General features: G+C 44.3%; 1 protein-coding gene across 13 annotated transcripts in view; it reads right to left on the bottom strand.

Annotated features, from left to right (window-relative positions):
- Positions 1 to 1264: 1264 nt before the first annotated feature.
- tpm1 (tropomyosin 1 (alpha)) overlaps positions 1265 to 19784 on the bottom strand; it is a 42581-nt gene continuing 24061 nt past the window's right edge. For 7 of the 13 annotated variants that reach the window (XM_055662757.1, XM_055662754.1, XM_055662769.1 and 4 more), the window contains one exon: positions 1265 to 2542. In XM_055662757.1, coding sequence (XP_055518732.1) covers positions 2460 to 2542 — 83 coding nt within the window. In that variant the 3' untranslated portion in view covers positions 1265 to 2459. Of the gene's footprint in view, positions 2543 to 3247; positions 3336 to 19784 lie in introns of all 13 variants that reach the window. The other 6 variants (XM_055662761.1, XM_055662759.1, XM_055662760.1 and 3 more) reach the window with 1 other exon arrangement.

The raw sequence follows: 19784 nt of genomic DNA, 5'->3' as shown, positions 1-19784 counted from the left end.
TGTTATTAGAGGGAAATTGGATGGTTCTACGGTCGAGGAAGAATCGGAGGGCGTGTGAGGTACCTTGGACTAAGGTCGGGAGAGATTAGACCAGGGGGCTAAGATGGAGTCAAGGTAGGTGGATATATTTTCCGTGGGACAGGAGCAGGCAGAAACAATCGGTCTGTTCAGGCAGTTATGTTTATAGATTTTGGGGAAAAGGTAAAGCTGGGCTGTGCGGGGCTGGGAAACAATAAGGTTGGATGCTGTGGAGCACAGACAGCCGGAAATGATCAAATCAGAAATGGTCTGTGAGATTATGGCCTGGTCCTCATCTGTGGGATTACGGTCCAAGGATCAGTGGGAGGTGGTGACTGGCCTCAGTGTGGTAGAGGTCAGCTTGCGGCACGTCCCTTGTTGGTGGGTTTAATGATAACGTTGGGGTTGCTGCAGAGTGAGCAGATGGTTGCAAGTACAGAGGGGGCGAGGTTAGAGTCGGTAAGGGGAGTGGAAAAGTTGAGATGGTTTCGCAGCATTATTGTCGCCGCAAATTTTTCAACATGTTGAAAAATTAGCGGCGACCAGAATGAAGCCGCCATGGAGGCTAGCGTGAATTCTCGTGCCGTTGGTGGGCCGCCAGGAGGTCCACGTGGGTTGCCAGGAGGTTGAAGGTTATCGTAGATTGTAGCCGGTCTTGACCAATGAATTTCATTGGCTCATTGGGGAAAAAAAACATAAGCAGTAGTTTTCAGAACCAAGGATAACCGACCGGTAATGTTAAATGTCTGCCGAGTTTCTCAGCCGTGTATCTCTGGCTTCTTAAAAGATGTCTCCACTCCTTCCCCCCCCCCCTCTCTTAAAGGACATACTATACACTGTGCTTTAGCCGTCTTAATCAGAGCGCCAACCTTCCTGTTCATCGCGGTGTGTGTCGGGGGGGGGGGGGGGGGGGGGCGTGTGTGTTTGTGTTCCACTCTGACAGTCGCCGCTCCAGTTGCCGGTTTTTCAGTAAAATTGCCTCTGTAGGACAGACCCATAAGTCAGCAACTCTACTGCTCCACCATGCCGCCCAAATTCTATATCTATATCTCAGTCATAACAGTTCCTTGAGCCCAACTCGTGCATGCTGCAAACAAAGTAGTCGCCCAGTCATAACAGCTGCAACATTTCAACACTACTCCATTAGCCGTAATGGGCTTTGAGATGAAGCTTGCAAAACAACCGATGTGAATGCAATTTCGAAATTCATGACAGAGGAAGTTCATTAAGAAATATGAAGGACATGTTTACAAAATCTCATCAGCGTGTGTTTATTACCATTATACAGTCTATGGACAGATATATTGTTAAACCAATTCACAATTAAGCGTGCACAGGGAAGACTTAGAATGTTCCATTCGTTATTACGTTTTTGCAACAAAATAGTCTTTGGATTTTATTTTTTAATACATTTTGTACAATGTTCCATCGAGTACAAAGAAAAAAGACAATTAATTTTGCCATGTTGTTATTCTCAAGTTTGTCTCAATAACTCACCAACGAAAAGATAAAACAGGGTTGGCATGGAGACACCCCTTTAATAATTACTCCATTGTGACAACATTTCTGATCAACCCATCCCTCAACTTGCAAGCAGAGTGTTTGATTTATCAAATATATTCCAAAACTTTTGTGATGCCATTAACATCGCTCGTAAAACAAACTGCATTGTGATTTTGTGGAGAGCTCAAGCATGCTCATATTTAAGATACAAATTTGTGGGTTAAGTTTGTGACATTTTAAAAAAGTTGACTTCAAACCACATTGGGGAATGTTGAACTAAAAGGTGGGAAGATTATGACTCGGACATTAGTCCAAGCGACTTGGTCTCAAGGGCAGCTACGGAGTTTGTGACTAAGCAGGCAATATTCTTGGCTGCAGTACCCTCGGCTTCAATTAAAACATTCATTTTTCCTCCTCTTCCCCTCCAAAAGGAAACATGTTGGCATTTAAAAACCCAGTGTTTTACCCAAAAAAAAGTGGGTTTAAAACATTGCTCCAAACGCCACCTTTGTTTGGTTAGCAGTGCAATTGTCCGTTAAAAAAAACTCAAGCAGCAAAAAGAACATAAAGCAGGGGTGTAAGACATTTGGTAAGGAATTAAAATTCCAGAAAACATCAAAATCGAGGGTGGAGCCAATTATTTTTAAAGAGAACGATTTTTTAGAATTACAAAAAGCCTGCAATTAGAGTACCTTTAAACAATTGGGAGAGTGTTTCTTAATAAAGTGTAACAATTATGAGATACTGCAGTTTTTTTATTTGCAATCGATTCAATTGCACAGTAGTGTTGCCATCAAATGGTTCATCATTCATCATGTGTGTCTAATTCCAGGCTTCAAGCCCCTTCCCCGAACATCCACGTAAATGCAGGCTGCCCCTGTTCTCAAGTCGGGGCTTTGGCAACAGAGGGCAACCTGTGCGCAGCTAAGCTACGCCGCTCACAAATTATTAAGCTCCTGCAGGGTTTGATCGAGCATCTGATGCATGTTGAGGTTTTCTTCCTTGGCTTGTGCCAATTTCTCTGTTGCAAGATTAAAAAATAGTTAAATAAAGCACACATTATCTCCAAGATTCACAGTCAAGGCATGCACACTGTACTTAGCCAGCAAGGTCAAGCCATTTACTCATACGCAGAAAACTCTAGTCCGGAAAGTAGGAAAATAAAGATAACTTATCTCCAAAGCAACATAAGGTATCTACTTTTCTCATGTAATACGAGAGACTACATGTCATGGTTCCAAGGCATCAGGACAAAAGGGTATGCCAGGATCCTGCAGAATGTTATTTTTTTTACTAGCAAAGATGACAAGCTAGGACGATGCAAAGATATATAGTACTTGAGTACAAAAATAAGCATGGCCCAGTGTCATCTGGTAGGACGAGCGCATCTAAAAATACTGGCTTAATGTTGCACAAATCAGAATGTTTATGCCATGGAATGAAGAAGGCATAAAGCAGAATTAGGCCACTCAGCGCCCATCGAATCCACCCCACCGTTCAATCATTGCATAGCATTTGCACTGTACCGACTGTTCTCCAGTAGACTAGTTAACTTACTGAGAAATCAAAATCAAAATTTGGCAAAGCTAGCTAAATTATCTGACTCTGATAGGCGAAGGACATATCCCCAAAATAATATCGCCATATCCCCAAAATAATCCAAAACTAGTCAGAAGAGAAAGTACAACAAACAAGTGACAATTGTCAGAAACAAGCTAGATATCACCCCGCAAATCAGTCACTCAGGTCATTCAATGCCAGCTTAAGCTCATTAGCAAGAAGGCGGTTTTGCTCAAGTTGGTGATACAGACGGTCTTCAGGATCCCAGGCAAGATGCAGGAAACAAAAGCAGAAAAGATCCAGTTAGGGTGAGATAACATGTCAGAAAAATAAACAGTAGAGGTCAGCAGCAAAGCAAATCCAAGTGGCTCTTGTTAATATTAATCTCCAACCTCTGCAGTGTCACAGTACCATGCTCGTGAGTACACAATCGCCGGCACAAGGCACAATACACCAGCATCACATCTACAGCCTGCCACAATTCCAAACCCATTCGCAGCAATGTCAGATTCAATACATTTGTAGCTTTTGTTTTAGAGATAAAGTATGGAAACAGGCCCTTTGGCCCACCAAGTCCGCACCGACTAGCAATCCCTGCAGTGTGCGGGGATCGCTGGTCGGTGTGGACTTGGTGGGCCTAAGGGCCTGTTTCCATACTGTATCTGTAAGGGACAATTTACAATTTTACCAAGCCAATAAGCCTAGAAACCCGTGTCTCTTTCGAGTGTGGGAGGAAGCCAGACATCCTGGAGAAAACCCACGCAGGCCACAGGGAGAATGCGTAAACTCTGTCATTTGCTCTGTACACAATTTATGGAGGATTGAGGATTACATTATCATGTACAAGTGACTTGCATTCATGCATTCACAACCTGGACAATCATTAACCATCGGCAGTGACCTGAAATCGAAGTATAGCCTGCATTGGACATGGGATGGAAACTTCCTTTCCCAAGAGAATTCAAGTAAATCAAGAACTTAGAGACACATTTAAATACAGAACCTGGACATCAAGTAATATCAGCAGAACCCATTCCTTCCATCCACAGATGCTGCCTGTCCCACTGAGTTACTCCAGCATTTTGTGTCTATCTCTGGTGTAACCCATTCCTACTATCCAGAGATGCTGCTTGTCCCGCCGTGTCATTTCAAAATTTTGTCTCTATCTCTGGTGTAAACCAGCATCTGCAGTTTCTCCCTACACATGTCTATGAAAAAGCATGTGGTAGGTATAGGGCTCTGAAAACAAAATGGCTATTTAGGGGGGGTCAAGTGTGTTTGGGGTAACTTAAAAAACAAATTAGCAGAATCATGCAACATTAAAACAAACCCTTCAGCCCAACTTGTCCATGACATGTTAAGATGCCCATTCCAAACTTGTCCTGTTTAACTGTATTTTAAGAATAAGGGGCAAGCCATTTGAACGGAGACGAGGAAACACGTTTTCTCACAGAGAGTTGTGAGTGTGTGGAATTCTCTGCCTCAGAGGGCGGTGGAGGCACGTTTTCTGGATGCTTTCAAGAGAGAGCTGGATAGGGCTCCTAAAGATAGCGGAGTCAGGGGATATGGGGAAAAGGCAGGAACGGGGTACTGATTGGGGATGATCAGCCATGATCACTTTGAATGGCGGCGCTGGCTCGAAGGGCCTACTCCTGCACCTATTGTCTATTGTCTATATTTGGCCTATAACGCTCTAAACCATTCCTATTCTTGTACCTGTCCGAAAGTCTTTTAAATTCTGTTACAATAACTGCCTCAACGACTTCCGCTGACAGCTCGTTCTATATATACCACACTATTAATGACAAAGTTACTCCTCAGGTTGCTATTGAATCTTGCCCTTCTCTTCTTAAACCTGTGTCATCTGGTTCTTGATTCCACTGCCTGAGAAAAAAAGCCTTGTGCATTCACCCTATATAATCCTCTCATGATTCATGATAAGTTCTAGGAGCAGAATTAAGCCATTCGGCCCATCATCTACCCTGCCATTCTATCATGACTGATCTATCTTTCCCTCTGAACCCCATTCTCCTGCCTTCTCCCCATAACCCCTGATACCCTTATTATATGAAGAATCTGTCAATCTCCACCTTAAAATTACCCAATGATTTGGCAACCACAGCCATCTGTGGCAATGAATTCCACAGATTCACCACTCTCTCACTAAAGAAATTTCTCACCTCCTTTCCAAAGATACATCCTTTTATTCTAGGGCTGTGCCCTCTGGTCCTAGAATCTCCCACTTGTGGAAACGTCCTCTCCACATCCAATCTATCCAAGCCTTTCACTATTCGCAAAGTTACAATACAATAAAACTCCTCTCATCCTAGAAAAATAGGTGCAGGAGGCCATTCAGCCCTTTGAGCCAGCACCACCCATCAATATGATCTTGGCTGATCATCCAAAATCAGTACCCCGTTCCTGCTTTTTCCCCATATCTCTTGATTCCTTTAGCCCTAAGATCTAAATCTAACTCGCTCTTGAAAGCATCCAGTGAATTAGCCTCCACTGCCTTCTGTGGCAGAGAAATCCACAGATTTACAACTCTCTGGGTGAAAAAGTTTCCCCTCATCTCAGTCCTAAATGGCCTACCCCTTATTCTTAAGCCGTGACCCCTGGTTTTGGACTCCCCCAAAATGGGGAACATTTTTCCTGCATCTAGTCTGCCCAATCTGTTAAGAATGTTCTATGTTTCTCTCATCCTTCTAAGTTCTAGTGAATACAAGCCTAGTCGACCCATGATATGTCAGTTTCGCAATTCCGGGAAGCTGCACTCCCTCAATAGCAAGATTGGCCTTCCTCAAAATAGGAGACCAAAACTGCACACAATACTCCAGGTGTAGTCTCACTAGGGCCCTGTACTCAAATCCTCTCGTTATGAAGGCCAACATACCATTAGCTTTCTTCACTGCCTGCTGTACCTGCATGCTTACTTTCAGTGACTGATATACAAGGACACTCGGGTCTCATTGCACCTCCCCTTTTCCTAATCTGACACAATTCAGATAATACCTGCCTTCTCGGAGAAGAAGCAAGGAAGAGATAAGACTTGTTTTTACCTCCCTTCGCAGTAAAGTGCGTGGAGGGGAGTCACTGTGATGAACGTTTATGTTAAATTTATGTAATTGTGTGTTTTGTTTGCTGTTTATTGGTACGACTGTATGGTAATGACATTTTGTACAATTTTCTTTTTGAATGACAAATAAATTCAACTCAATTCAATTCATTCAATTCAATTCTTGTTCTTGCCACCATAGTGGATAACTTCACTTTTATGCACATTATACTGCATCTGCCCACTCACCCAACCTATCCAATTCACCCTGCAGCCTCATAGCATCCTCCTCGCAGCTCACACTGCCACCCAGCTTTGTTTCAACCACAAACGTGGAGATGTTACATTAATTCCCTTGTCTAAATCGTTAATATATATTGTAAATAACTGGGGTCCCAGCACTGAGCCTTGTGGCCATTCTGCGGTCACTGCCTGCCATTCTGAAAAGAACCTGTTAATTCTTACTCTTTGCTTCCTGTCTGCCAACCAGTTCGCTATCCATGTCAATACCCAACCCCCAATACCATGTGCTCTAATTTTGCACACTAATCTCTTGTGTGAGACGTTGTCAAAGGCTTTTTGAAAGTCCAGGTACACATCCACTGGCTCTCCCTTATCCATTCTACTTGTTACATCCTCAAAAAATTCCAAAAGATTAGTCAATCATGATTTCCCCTTCATAAACCCATGCTGACTTTGACCGATCCCATCACGGCTTTCCAAATGCGCTGCTATAACATCTTTAATAATTGATTCCAGCATCTTCCCCACTACCGATGTAAGGCTAACTGGTCTATAATTCCCCATTTTCACTCTCCAGCCTTTCTTAAAAAGTAGAGTTACATTGGCTACCCTCTAGTTCACAGAGTTGAGAGAACATTGAAAAATGATCACCAATGCATCCACAATTTCTAGGGTCATCTACTTGAGTACTCTGGGATGCAGACCATCAGACCCTGGAGATTTATCTGCCTTCAGTCCCAACAGTTTACCTAACACCATTTCTGACTAATGTGGATTCCCTTCGGTCCCCTAGTATTTTCACGAGAATGTTTGTGTCTTCCTCAGTGAAGAGAGAACCAAAATACTCATTTAACTGTTCTGCCATTTCCTTGTTTCCCAATATAAATTCACCTGCCTCTGACTGTAAAGGACCTACATTTGTCTTCACTAATCTTTTCCTTTTTAAATACCTGAAGAAACGTTTACAGTTTTTATATTCCCTGCAAGCTTTCTTTCATGCTCTTTTCCCCCCCTCTTAATTAACCTCTTTGTCCTCCACTGGTGAGTTCTTAATTTCTCCCAGTCCTCCGGTTTCCTGCTTCTTCAGGCCAATTTATATGCCTCTTCCATGGTTTTAACACTATCCTCGACTTCCCTCGTCAGCCACGGTTGAGCCACCATCCCAGTTTTATTTTTTCGCCAGACAGGGATGAACAAATGCTGGAGTTCATCCATGCGGTCCTTAAATCTTTGCCATTGCATCTCCACCGTCATCCCTTTAAGTATAATTTACCCGTCTATCCCAGCCAATTCCCATCTCATACCTTCAAAGTCTCCTTTATTCAAGTTAAGGACCTAAGTCTCTGAATTAGCCGTGTCACTCTCCATCCTAATGCAGAATTCCACCATATTATGGTCACTGTTGCCCAAGGGGCCTTACACAACAAGATCGCTAACTAATCCTTCATTACACAAGACCCAGTCTAGAATGACCTGCTCTCTAGTCGGTTCCTCTACATATTGGTTTAAAAACCCATCCCCTATACATTCCAGGAATTCCTCCTCCTCAGCACTGCTGCCAATTTGGTTGGCCCAATTTATATGTAGATTAAAGTCACCCATCATAACCACTAGACCGTTGCTACACGCATCCCTAATTTCCTGTTTGATGCTATCCCCAACCTCCCTACTACTGTTTGGTGGTCTGTATACAACTACAACAAGCGTTTTTTGCCCTTGGCTATTTCCCAGTTTACCCGTACTGATTCTACAGCATCAAAGCTAATGTCTCTCCTTGCTATTGCATTAATCTCCACTAACCAGCAATGCCACGCCACCGCCTCTTCCTTCCTGTCTGTCCTTCATGAATATATGTATGTTTAGCTCCCAGCCTTGGTCACCCTGGAGCCATGTCTCCGTTATTCCAACTATATCATATTCCTTAACTACTAAGTGCACATTCAATTCATCCACCTTATGCATTAAGTTTTTCTTATCTCCCTCTGCTTCTGTCCTCCATTTATAGCCCTTTGTCTCTTGCATTGGGTCCCATCCCCCTGCCCTGTTAGTTTAGACTTGACCTTTCCTACACTTTCGTTCCAGTTAGCTGCACGGACACGGAATCCACATTGTTGACTCACTTGTCCCTGCTTGTCCCACCAGCCGGCATTTGGCCCATATCCCTTCATAACGTTTCTATCCATGTAATTGCCCAATTGTCCTTTAAATGTTGTTATTAAATCTTTCCCGTCTCACCTTCTCCCTCTATTCTTTAGTTCTTGATTCTCTTACGCTGGTTAAAAGGCTGTGCTCACAATTGACCCTTACAATTGCTCTCATGAGATTGCACTCTTTAGATTCTGGAGTAGTTCCAGAGGATTGGCGGGTAGCAAACGTAACCCCACTTTTTAAGAAGGGAGGGAGAGAGAAAACGGGGAATTACAGACCAGTTAGCCTAACATTGGTAGTGGGGAAACTGCTAGAGTCAGTTATTAAAGATGGGATAGCAGCACATTTGGAAAGTGGTGAAATCATTGGACAAAGTCAGCATGGATTTACAAAAGGTAAATCATGTCTGACGAATCTTATAGAATTTTTCGAGGATGTAACTAGTAGCGTGGATAGGGGAGAACCAGTGGATGTGGTGTATCTGGACTTCCAGAAGGCTTTCGACAAGGTCCCACATAAGAGATTAGTATACAAACTTAAAGCACATGGCATTGGGGGTTCAGTATTGATGTGGATAGAGAACTGGCTGGCAAACAGGAAGCAAAGAGTAGGAGTAAACGGGTCCTTTTCACAATGGCAGGCAGTGACTAGTGGGGTACCGCAAGGCTCAGTACTGGGACCCCAGCTATTTACAATATATATTAATGATCTGGATGAGGGAATTGAAGGCAATATCTCCAAGTTTGCGGATGACACTAAGCTGGGGGGCAGTGTTAGGTGTGAGGAGGATGCTAGGAGACTGCAAGGTGACTTGGATAGGCTGGGTGAGTGGGCAAATGTTTGGCAGATGCAGTTTAATGTGGATAAATGTGAGGTTATCCATTTTGGTGGCAAAAACGGGAAAGCAGACTATTACCTAAATGGTGGCCGATTGGGAAAGGGGGAGATGCAGCGAGACCTGGGTGTCATGGTACACCAGTCATTGAAGGTAGGCATGCAGGTGCAGCAGGCAGTAAAGAAAGCGAATGGCATGTTGGCTTTCATAGCAAGAGGATTTGAGTATAGGAGCAGGGAGGTTCTACTGCAGTTGTATAGGGTCTTGGTGAGACCACACCTGGAGTATTGCGTACAGTTTTGGTCTCCAAATCTGAGGAAGGACATTATTGCCATAGAGGGAGTGCGGAGATGGTTCACCAGACTGATTCCTGGGATGTCAGGACTGTCTTATGAAGAAAGACTGGATAGACTTGGTTTATACTCTCTAGAATTTAGGAGATTGAGAGGGGATCTTATAGAAACTTACAAAATTCTTAAGGGGTTGGACAGGCTAGATGCAGGAAGATTGTTCCCGATGTTGGGGAAGTCCAGGACAAGGGGTCACAGCTTAAGGATAAGGGGGAAATCCTTTAAAACCGAGATGAGGAGAACTTTTTTTTCACGCAGAGAGTGGTGAATCTCTGGAACTCTCTGCCACAGAGGGTAGTTGAGGCTAGTTCATTGGCTATATTTAAGAGGGAGTTAGATGTGGCCCTTGTGGCCAAGGGGATCAGAGGGTATGGAGAGAAGGCAGGTACGGGATACTGAGTTGGATGATCAGCCATGATCATATTGAATGGCGGTGCAGGCTCGAAGGGCCGAATGGCCTACTCCTGCACCTAATTTCTATGTTTCTATGTTACTATGATTTTACCTATGCCCTCAAAGCAATAAAGTCCTAGCGTGCCCAATCTCTGCTCATAGTTCAGGCCCTTGAGTCCCAGCAACATTCTGGTAAAACTTCTCTGCACTATTTCCAGCTTAATGCCACAATTGGTTTGGAGGTAGATGAAGGTGAGCTGTGGTAGAGGGACTAGCATGATTAGCCTATAACATGTCATGCCCTACAGGGTCTATTATAGATGTGAATGTGGATGGCATGGCTCATAACACATTGGTATAGTAAACGGTGAGAAAGGTTACAATGTGATCAACTGGACCAATGGGTCAGGTAATGACAGGTGGAGTTCAGATAAATGTGAGATGTTGCATTTTGATAAGTCACACCAGGGCAAACTTGCACAGTAAATGGTAGGACCTTGGAAACCACGAGGTGCATGTACAATGCAGATCCATGTAAGTGGTGAGACAGGTAGACAGAATGTGAAAGGCAGCATTTGGCATGCTTGCCTTTATCAGTCAGGTTATTTATTACAGGAGCTGAGACGTTATGTTACAACCGTACAAGACATACACTTGGAGTACTGTGCACAGTCCTGTTCTCACTCTGCTATGGAAAGGATGTAATTAATTTGGAAAGCATGCAAATTGATGTGAGGATGTTGTCAGGTCTGGAAGTTTTCAGTTATTCGGAGAGGCTGGATAGGTCGTGTCTTTTCCCTCTGGATCGCGGAACACTGAGAGGTGATCTTATAGTTATGTAAAATCACGAGGGGCACAGCCAAGGTGAATAATCACTGACTTTTGCGCAGGGTAGGGAGTCCAAAACTAGCAGGTATAGGTTTAAGGTGAGAGGGGGAAGATTTAAATAAATGGACCAATGGAGCAACTTTTTTTAGAAGGATGATGTGTATGTGGAATGAGCTGCCAGAGGAAGTTAGAGGGGGGGATATTTATGACATTTAAAATACACTTGGACGGGTACATGGATAGGAAAGGTTCAGAGAGATAGGGGCCAGATGCAGAGAAGTGTGACTAGTTGGGCCAATCTTGGTGCTGTACAGCTCCATGACATTGTCAACGGTGCCGGAGAACTTATTGGAGAAACTCCTGAAAGTTAGAACATATGTTCATTTAGAAAGCCAGGAGCTGATCAGAGAGAGATAGCATAGGTTTGTTTGGGGTAGATCTGACCTCATTGACCTTGAGTTGCCTGAGGGAGTAACAGGGGAGATTAATGGTGGCATGGCAGTAGATGTTGTGTATGCAGGAGACAGAGGGCACTGCTACTTGTCTGATCAAAAAGACAATACGGGGAGAAAAGATGAGGTACGAAGGTAAGCTAGCCAAGAATATAAAGCAGGATTGTAAAAGCTTCTTTAGGTATGTGAAGAGGAAAAAATCAGTTAAGACCAAAGTTGGACCCTTGAAGACCGAAAAAGGTGAATTTATTATGGGGAACAAGGAAATGACAGAGTTGAAAAGGTACTTTGGATCTGTCTTCACTAAGGAAAACACAAACAACCTTCCTGATATAGTAGTAGCCAGAGGATCTGGGGTGATGAAGAAACAGAAGGATATCCACATTAGGCAGGAAATGGTGTTGGATAGACTGATGGGACTGAAGGCTGATAAATCACCAGGGCCTGATGGTCTGCATTCCAGTGTACTTAAGGAAGTGGCTCTAGAAATCGTGGATGGATAAGTGATAATTTTCCAATGTTCTATAGACTCAGGATCAGTTCCTGTGGATTGGAGGGTGGCTAATGTTATCCCACTTTTTAAGACAGGCGGGAGAGAGAAAACAGGGAATTATAGACCAGTTAGCCTGACATCGGTGGTGGGGAAGATGCTGGAGTCAATTATAAAAGATGAGATAGCCGAACATTTGGATAGCAGTAACAGGATCGGTCCGAGTCAGCATGGATTTACGAAGGGGAAATCATGCTTGACTAATCTTCTGGAATTTTTTGAAGATGTAACTAGGAAAATGGACAAGGGAGAGCCAGTGGATGTAGTGTACCTGGACTTTCAGAAAGCATTTGATAAGGTCCTGCATAAGAGATTAGTGATCAAAATTATAGCACATGGTATTGGGGGTAGAGTGCTGATATGGATAGAGAAGTGGTTGGCAGATAGGAAACAAAGAGTAGGGATTAACGGGTCCCTTTCAGAATGGCAGGCAGTGACTAGTGGGGTACCGCAAGGCTCGGTGCTGGTATCGCAGATATCTACAATATACATCAATGATTTGGATGAAGGGACTCAAAGTAACATTAGCAAATTTGAGATGCAAAGCTGGGAGGCAGTGTGAACTGCGAGGAGGATGCTATGAGAGTGCAGGGTGTCTTGGACAGATTCGGGGAGTGGACGGATGCATGGTAAATTAAGATTAATGCGGATGTGAGGTTATCCACTTTGGTAGCAAAAACAAGAAGGCAGATTACTATCTAAATGCCGTCAAGCTGGGAAAAGGGGTACAACGGGATCTGGGGGTCATTGTACATCAGTCTATGAAAGTGAGCATGCAGGTACAGCAGGCAGTGAAGAAAGCCAATTCAATGTGATCATGGCTGATCATCCCCAATCAGTACCCCGTTCCTGCCTTCTCCCCATATCCCCTGACTCTGCTATTTTTAAGAGCCCTATCCAGCTCTCCCTTGAAAGCATCCAGAGAACCTGCCTCCACTGCCCTCTGAGGCAGAGAATTCCACAGACTCACCACTCTCTGTGAGAAAAAGTGTTTCCTCGTCTCCGCTCTAAATGCCTTACTTCTTATTCTGAATGGCGGTGCTGGCTCGAAGTGCTGAATGGCCTACTCCTGCACTTATTGTCTATTAGAAGTCGATGTCCAGTGATGTGCTGTGGAGATCATTGCCGGAACCCTGTTGCTTATGATGTCCATGAAGAATCTTGATGTGAATGATGGAGAGATGATTAGCAAGTTTGTGAATGACAATGTTCATTAGTTTCTTATAGAAACTTACAAAATTCTTAAGGGGTTGGACAGGCTAGATGCAGGAAGATTGTTCCCGATGTTGGGGAAGTCCAGGACAAGGGGTCACAGCTTAAGGATAAGGGGGAAATCCTTTAAAACCAAGATGAGGAGAACTTTTTTCACACAGAGAGTGGTGAATCTCTGGAACTCTCTGCCACAGAGGGTAGTTGAGGCTAGTTCATTGGCTATATTTAAGAGGGAGTTAGATGTGGCCCTTGTGGCCAAGGGGATCAGAGGGTATGGAGAGAAGGCAGGTACGGGATACTGAGTTGGATGATCAGCCATGATCATATTAAATGGCGGTGCAGGCTCGAAGGGCCGAATGGCCTACTCCTGCACCTAATTTCTATGTTTCTATGTTTCTTCAGTAATTGAGAAAACCAATGCATATTGCACAATCTATTGTGGCTTCAACAGTCTTTTGTAAAGTTGTAACATAATGTCGAATACCTTTGAATAATGTCGTTAGTGGTTTTCAAGGTGAGGTCAGGACTAATCAGACAGGAGCAGAGGAATCGATTCCAAGTTTTCTGACGTTTCTGCACATTCTTAATTGGATAAGATATCAAATTGATCTTCCCATCTCTCTGGTGTAGGAAGAAACTGGTTTACACCGAAGATAGACACAAAATGTTAGAGTAACTCAGTGGGACAGGCAGCATCTCTGGAGAGAATGTAGGGTCTCAACCCAAAACGTCACCCATTCCTTCTCTCCAGAGATGCTGCCTGCCCTGCTGAGTTACACCTGAATTTCATGTAATATACATTGTATACTAATTTACTCCAGTATTGTGTGCCTATCTCATCATCTCTCTTCTCAAGCAGATATGAAAGATTCCCCAATGGTAGCTAGCCTTTAATCAACATCACATCAAATGATGGTGTGGACATTGTCTCAACATTTGGGGGACCATGTTGTGATCAAACTGGCTGCAGCACTTCCCTTAGTCCAATGCACGTTCCATTTCAAAAGATCTTATTGCCAGTTAGACAGTTGGGTTGTGGTGAGTTTAGTGAAAGCCATTATTGCTCTGTCTATGACCGCCAGCATAAGCCTGCTCAGCTTTTCAGAAATTAAAATACGGTTGGTGCCAAAATATGGCAAGTTGTGCATGTGTGAGCGAGGGGGGGGGGGGGGGGGTCTGACCCTCCTCCCCCCCATCCGGTATGGAAAATTAGGAGGGGCACTATAGGGAAGATGGTAGGAAATATTTCCCCATGGTAGAGCAATATCTAAAGCTAGAGGGCACAAATTTAAGGGATAAGTGGTTTAAATGGGACCAGTGTATGAATATTTCCTTCCAGAGGGTGGTTGGGATCTGGAAGTCACTGGCCAAGGGGGTTGGTCGAGGTAGGGGCACTGATGACACTTAAGTAACTAGACGAGCACTGAATTGCCAAACCATAAAAGTGTATGGATCAAGTGCTGCCGAATGGGATACGTAGAGAAAGGGCGGCACAATGCGCAGTGGAAGGGTTGCTGCCTTACAGCGCTTTCAGCTCCTGAGACCCAGGTTCGAACCCGACTACGGGTGCTGTCTGTACAATTTGTACGTTCTCCCCATGACCGCGTGGGTTTTCTCCAAGATCTTCAATTTCCTCCCACACTCCAAAGAAACATAGAAACATAGAAAAAAGGTGCAGGAGGAGGCCATTCGGCCCTTCGAGCCAGCACCGCCATTCATTGTGATCATGGCTGATCGTTCCCAATCAATAACCTGTGCCTGCCTTCTCCCCGTATCCCTTGACTCCACTAGCCGCTGGAGCTCTATCTAACTCGTTTTTTCTCACCTCAGTCTTAATTGGCTTCCTCTTTATTCTAAGACTGTTTATTCTAAGACATACAGGTTTGTAGGTTAATGGCTTTCTGGATATGTAAATTGTCCCTTGTGTGTGAACAGTAATGTTAATGTGCGGGGATCGCTGATTGGCATGGACTCGGTGGGCCGAAGGGCCTGTTTCCACACTCTATATCTATACTATACATATTGATGCGTTCCTAGCATGGACATACTCGACCAGAGGGCCTGATTCTCGGCTATATTCATCAATCCAGCAGTTTTCACAGCATCTGAAATAGTGTGACATTGTAACAGCACAAGGGGATCTGACTATTGATATTAGGTTTACCAGCCAATTCAACAAGGTACATTGCATCCTTCCAGTGACTAACAGTAACAGAGGATAAGATAAATGAATAGGCAACAAGGAGGAAGGTTAATGCAGATATCGATACTGGAAATGACTCATGCACGCTTTAATGATATTAGTCAAAGATAATACCAGTGCTGTACTCAGCCCAGTAGATGAATCGGGTGAACATGTGCAATGCATCAATCTTCTGACTGGAGTCAGAGCAAGGACAGCAATGCGGCAACCATTGTGCTGATGCACTCCGTGATGACTGTTGCAGGAAAGCACCATGAAGCTCCAACCAGCTCAAGAATTCACACTCAAGTGGATAGCTTACAACTCAACTCAACTAAAGTGGATAGCTTACGAACAGCACACTCTCCACCTTTCAATTTCTCCTTTCTGAGACCTCTCACCTCAATGCGCATCCATTTCTCCCACCAACCCGTCCCCCTTTCTCCTCTTCCCAGCCCCTTCCACCTTAATTCCTCCATCTGGCCTTACACTTCACTCCTCTTTTTACCTCTCCTGACATCCTTTTGTATCCTTTACATCTCTCGCCTGTGTTAACTCATCGGCCAATCACTTGCCAAGCTTCATCCCTCCCTCTTCCAACATTTTCCCAACTTTCACCCCCTACTACAATCAGTCTGAAGAAAGATCCCAACCCAAAACACCACCTACCTATGTCTTCCAGAGATGCTGCCTGACCCACTGAGTTACTCCAGCACTTTGTGCTTTACTCAAGACTCCAGTGTCTGCAGTTCCTTTTGCCTCCACATCAAACTAAGCTGAGGATTGGGCCAAACTAATGAAATCATAGCGAACTGTGAGAAGCAAGTCTAACAGAACTGATGGTAGTTAGGAAGGAGAAGGAAACAGCAGGTGATTAGCAGAGATGTTTGATGCAAAGACGTCTGCACTGTGTACAGGAGAAATGCAGAAAAATACTCGAGCCCCGTGAAGATGTCGTGAACATTAAAAATGACTGTAACGGTTTGTACAAATCTGAAAAAGATACAGCCTAGTGAAGTCACGCTTAGATGCCTTGGTCAACCAGAGAAAGACTCAGTAGGAGACAAGGAATGAGTGTAGACTTGATGCGACATTAAGTGATGCACAGTCCAGCTTTATTCAGAAATCAAAATTTATAGACCACAGCCGAAGCAGACAAAGCAACATTTGCAGTGGGGTGGAGCACTGGGTCTAGGTCTGGATTGTACAAAGAAAACAATTCTACACTATTTAAACAGACAATGGCATCATGTTATCTGGAAAATAGGATGTGGATGTCACACTGAATCAGCAGTGGGAAGAGGACAGGCTGGTGATGAAGCTGGAGTGTGTTCATGTTCTCTACACATATAGTGTTAAATAGCTTCAACCCCACATTTGCAACCAACCTGCCACACTGTTAAACAAGTTCTGCTTCATTCCATAGATTCAGTGTTTTGTTTCAATTATTAACAGACAAACTGTTCTGCCTGCACCCATGGAGTCCCACAGCCTTCCTTTAGCATTCGGAAATTAGTTCACGTTTCCCTTACTCACTCCACAAAATACAAGTATCCATTGCACCTCTCAAACTGTACCTGAACATGGAGTCTCTGAAGATGCCAATGGACTTGGATCACCAGAGGAATTTGCAAGGAGTCTGTGACCGTGAACGACCAAGGCTGGGGAATGTTCAAAGTGGCTGAAATCCAAAGGCTGCAAATCACACTGCAGCTCCTCAATATCCTGGTGAGTTTGCACCTGGGACACTGGACCCGTTCCAACCGTCAAACCTTCAGCAGATAGTTCAGAGATACAGCAAGGAAACAGGCCCTTTAGCCCAGAGTCCATGCCAACCATCGATCATCTCTTCACACTAGTTCTATGTTATCCCACTTTCCTGTTCCCTACACACCAGGGGCAATTAACCTACAAACCCGCACGTCTATAGGATGTGGGAGGAAGCCGGAGCACCTGCAGGAAATGCGCACGGCCACAGGGAGAACGTGCAAACTGCACAGACAGCACGAGAGGCCAGGATCAAGCCCGCGTTGCTGATCCCACGAGGCAACGGCTGTGCCAGCTGCGCCACCCAAATGAATGATGAATGAATAGACTGGGATTGGAGGGAATGCAGTTGGTGATAGCCAAGGGTTAATTATATTTGTGCTGTATTGACTAAATTTTAACAATTATTTAGACGTTTTGGAACACTTCCAAGTGCAGGTAGTGGAAAAGATTTGGAATAATCTTCAGCAAACAGTTTTGATGCGGGTAAATTGTTGATCTACTATGGAGGAGGTGTGCACTGAACCCATCACATTGATGCCAGTTGAACAGCACCCCCTCCCCACTACCACACTGGTACAGACACACCCTTCAACACTGGTTCTTGTACAGTACACGTCTGTGCCCAAGAACTCCGCTCACATACCAGGTTCCAGGCTGCTGTCACCCTGCCCTGCTACCTTCAAGGTTCTTGGACATGGTCCAATAACAGAAGTAAGCGGGCATTTGGTTTACTTTTGCTGAAAGTAAACATGCAGGTACAGCAGGCAGTGAAGAAAGCTAATGACATGTTGGCCTTCATAACAAGAGGATTTGAGTACAGGAGTAAAGAGGTCCTTCTGCAGTTGTACAGGGCCCTGATGAGACCACATCTGGAGTATTGTGTGCAATTTTGGTCCCCTAATTTGAGGAAGGACATCCATGCTATTGAGGCAGTGCAGCATAGGCTCATAAAGTTAATCCCTGGGATAGCTGGACTGTCATATGAGGAACGATTGGAAAGACTGGGCTTGTATTCACTGAAATTTAGAATGATAGGTTATCTTATAGAAACGTATAAAATTATAAAAGGGCTGGACAAGCTAGATGCAGGAAAAATGTTCCCAGTGTTGGGGGAATCCAGAACCAGGGGCCACAGTCTAAAAATAAAGGGGAGGCCATTTTGATTTGAAATTGAAATTAGAAAATACTTTTTCACCCAAAGAGTTGTGAAATGGAATTCTCTGACACAAAGGGCAGTGGAGGCCAATTCACTGGATGCATTTAAAAGAGAGTTAGATAGAGCCCTAGGTGCTAGCAGAATTAGGGGATATGGGGAGAAGGCAGTCACGGGTTACTGATTGTGGATGATCAGCCATGATCACAATGAATGGCAGTGCAGGCTCGAAGGGCCAAATGGCCTCCTCCTGCTCCTATTTTCTATGTTTCTATGGTTCAATCAGGACCACCTCAGCAACATTTTCCTGTATAACTCCAAATCATCCTTGATAAATTCAGCACATGCTTCAACAGCCCTTTTAGATCGAGAGATCCAAAGATTGAGACCCATACTCTGAAACTCGTCAATGTTGTACCAGTTAACGTAACAATTCCTTGGAAGAGTAAGCTGCCCCATGCCATGAATCAGTGGTGCTCAGTTCCTCCACAGTTAATATGCTGCCACTTGCTCCACCATCCCTAGCCTGTGACACATCAAACTTCTTGGGATAAAATTGCCAATTCCCTGGCCTGCAGATCAGACCATCAATCTTAAGAGTCATGGACTGATACAGTGTGGAAACTTGCCCACACTGGCCAACATGTCCCAGCTACACGAGTCCCACCTGCTCGCGTTTGGTCCACCTCCCTCTAAACCTGTCCTATCCATGTACCTGTCCGTTTCTTAAATGTTGGGATAGTCCCAGAAAACTGTCTCCGCTGGCAGCTCGTTCCATACACCCAACATCCTTTGTGTGCAAAAAGCTATGCCTCAGAATCCTATTAAATCTTTTCCCCTTCATCTTAAACCTATGGTTCTCTATTCACCTACTCTTGGCAAGAGACTCTCATCCTCCTGCACTCCAAGGGCTAGAGTTTTGTTGGAGAATTACGCTGCTGAACTTTCAACTAGGGCGGCAAGCTTGCACAGCAGAAGATTTGCTGCCTTACAGCGCCAGAGACCTGGGTTCGATCCTGACTACGGGTTCTCTCTGTACGGAGTTTGTACGTCCTCCCCGTGAACTGCGTGGGTTTTCTCCAGGTGCTTCAGTTTCCTCCCACTCTCCAAACCCTACAGGTTTGTTGGCTAATTGGCTTCATATAATTGCAAAATTGTCCCTAGTGCATGTAGGATAGTGTTAGTGTGCGGGATAGCTGGTTGCCCTGGAGTCGGTGGGCTAAAGGGCCTGTTTCTTCACTGCACCTCTAAACTAAACTGGAGTGGAAACTACAACTCATGCAATGTTCTTGTGCTGTATGTCAATGGCACAGAGCTCACAAACAATGTTTATCATTTCAGACAAACTGATAGTTTTCTGAGAAAGAATCAGTTTCTTATTCTCGTAAAGAAATAAACATTTAGTTCAATGACTACTTCCAGGAAGAACTAATAGATTTCAGACGTTTCCACAGATATTGAGAGATGTTTATAGATTTCCTTCATGTAGCTGTGCCTTGGTTTGGATTTGAGCAGTTTGCTGTAGTTATGCC

Source organism: Leucoraja erinacea, chromosome 36 (genome assembly GCF_028641065.1).
Source record: "Leucoraja erinacea ecotype New England chromosome 36, Leri_hhj_1, whole genome shotgun sequence".
NCBI lineage: Eukaryota > Metazoa > Chordata > Chondrichthyes > Rajiformes > Rajidae > Leucoraja > Leucoraja erinaceus.
Note: the sequence above shows the minus strand (reverse complement) of the source record. Positions and strands in the feature narration are given on the sequence as shown.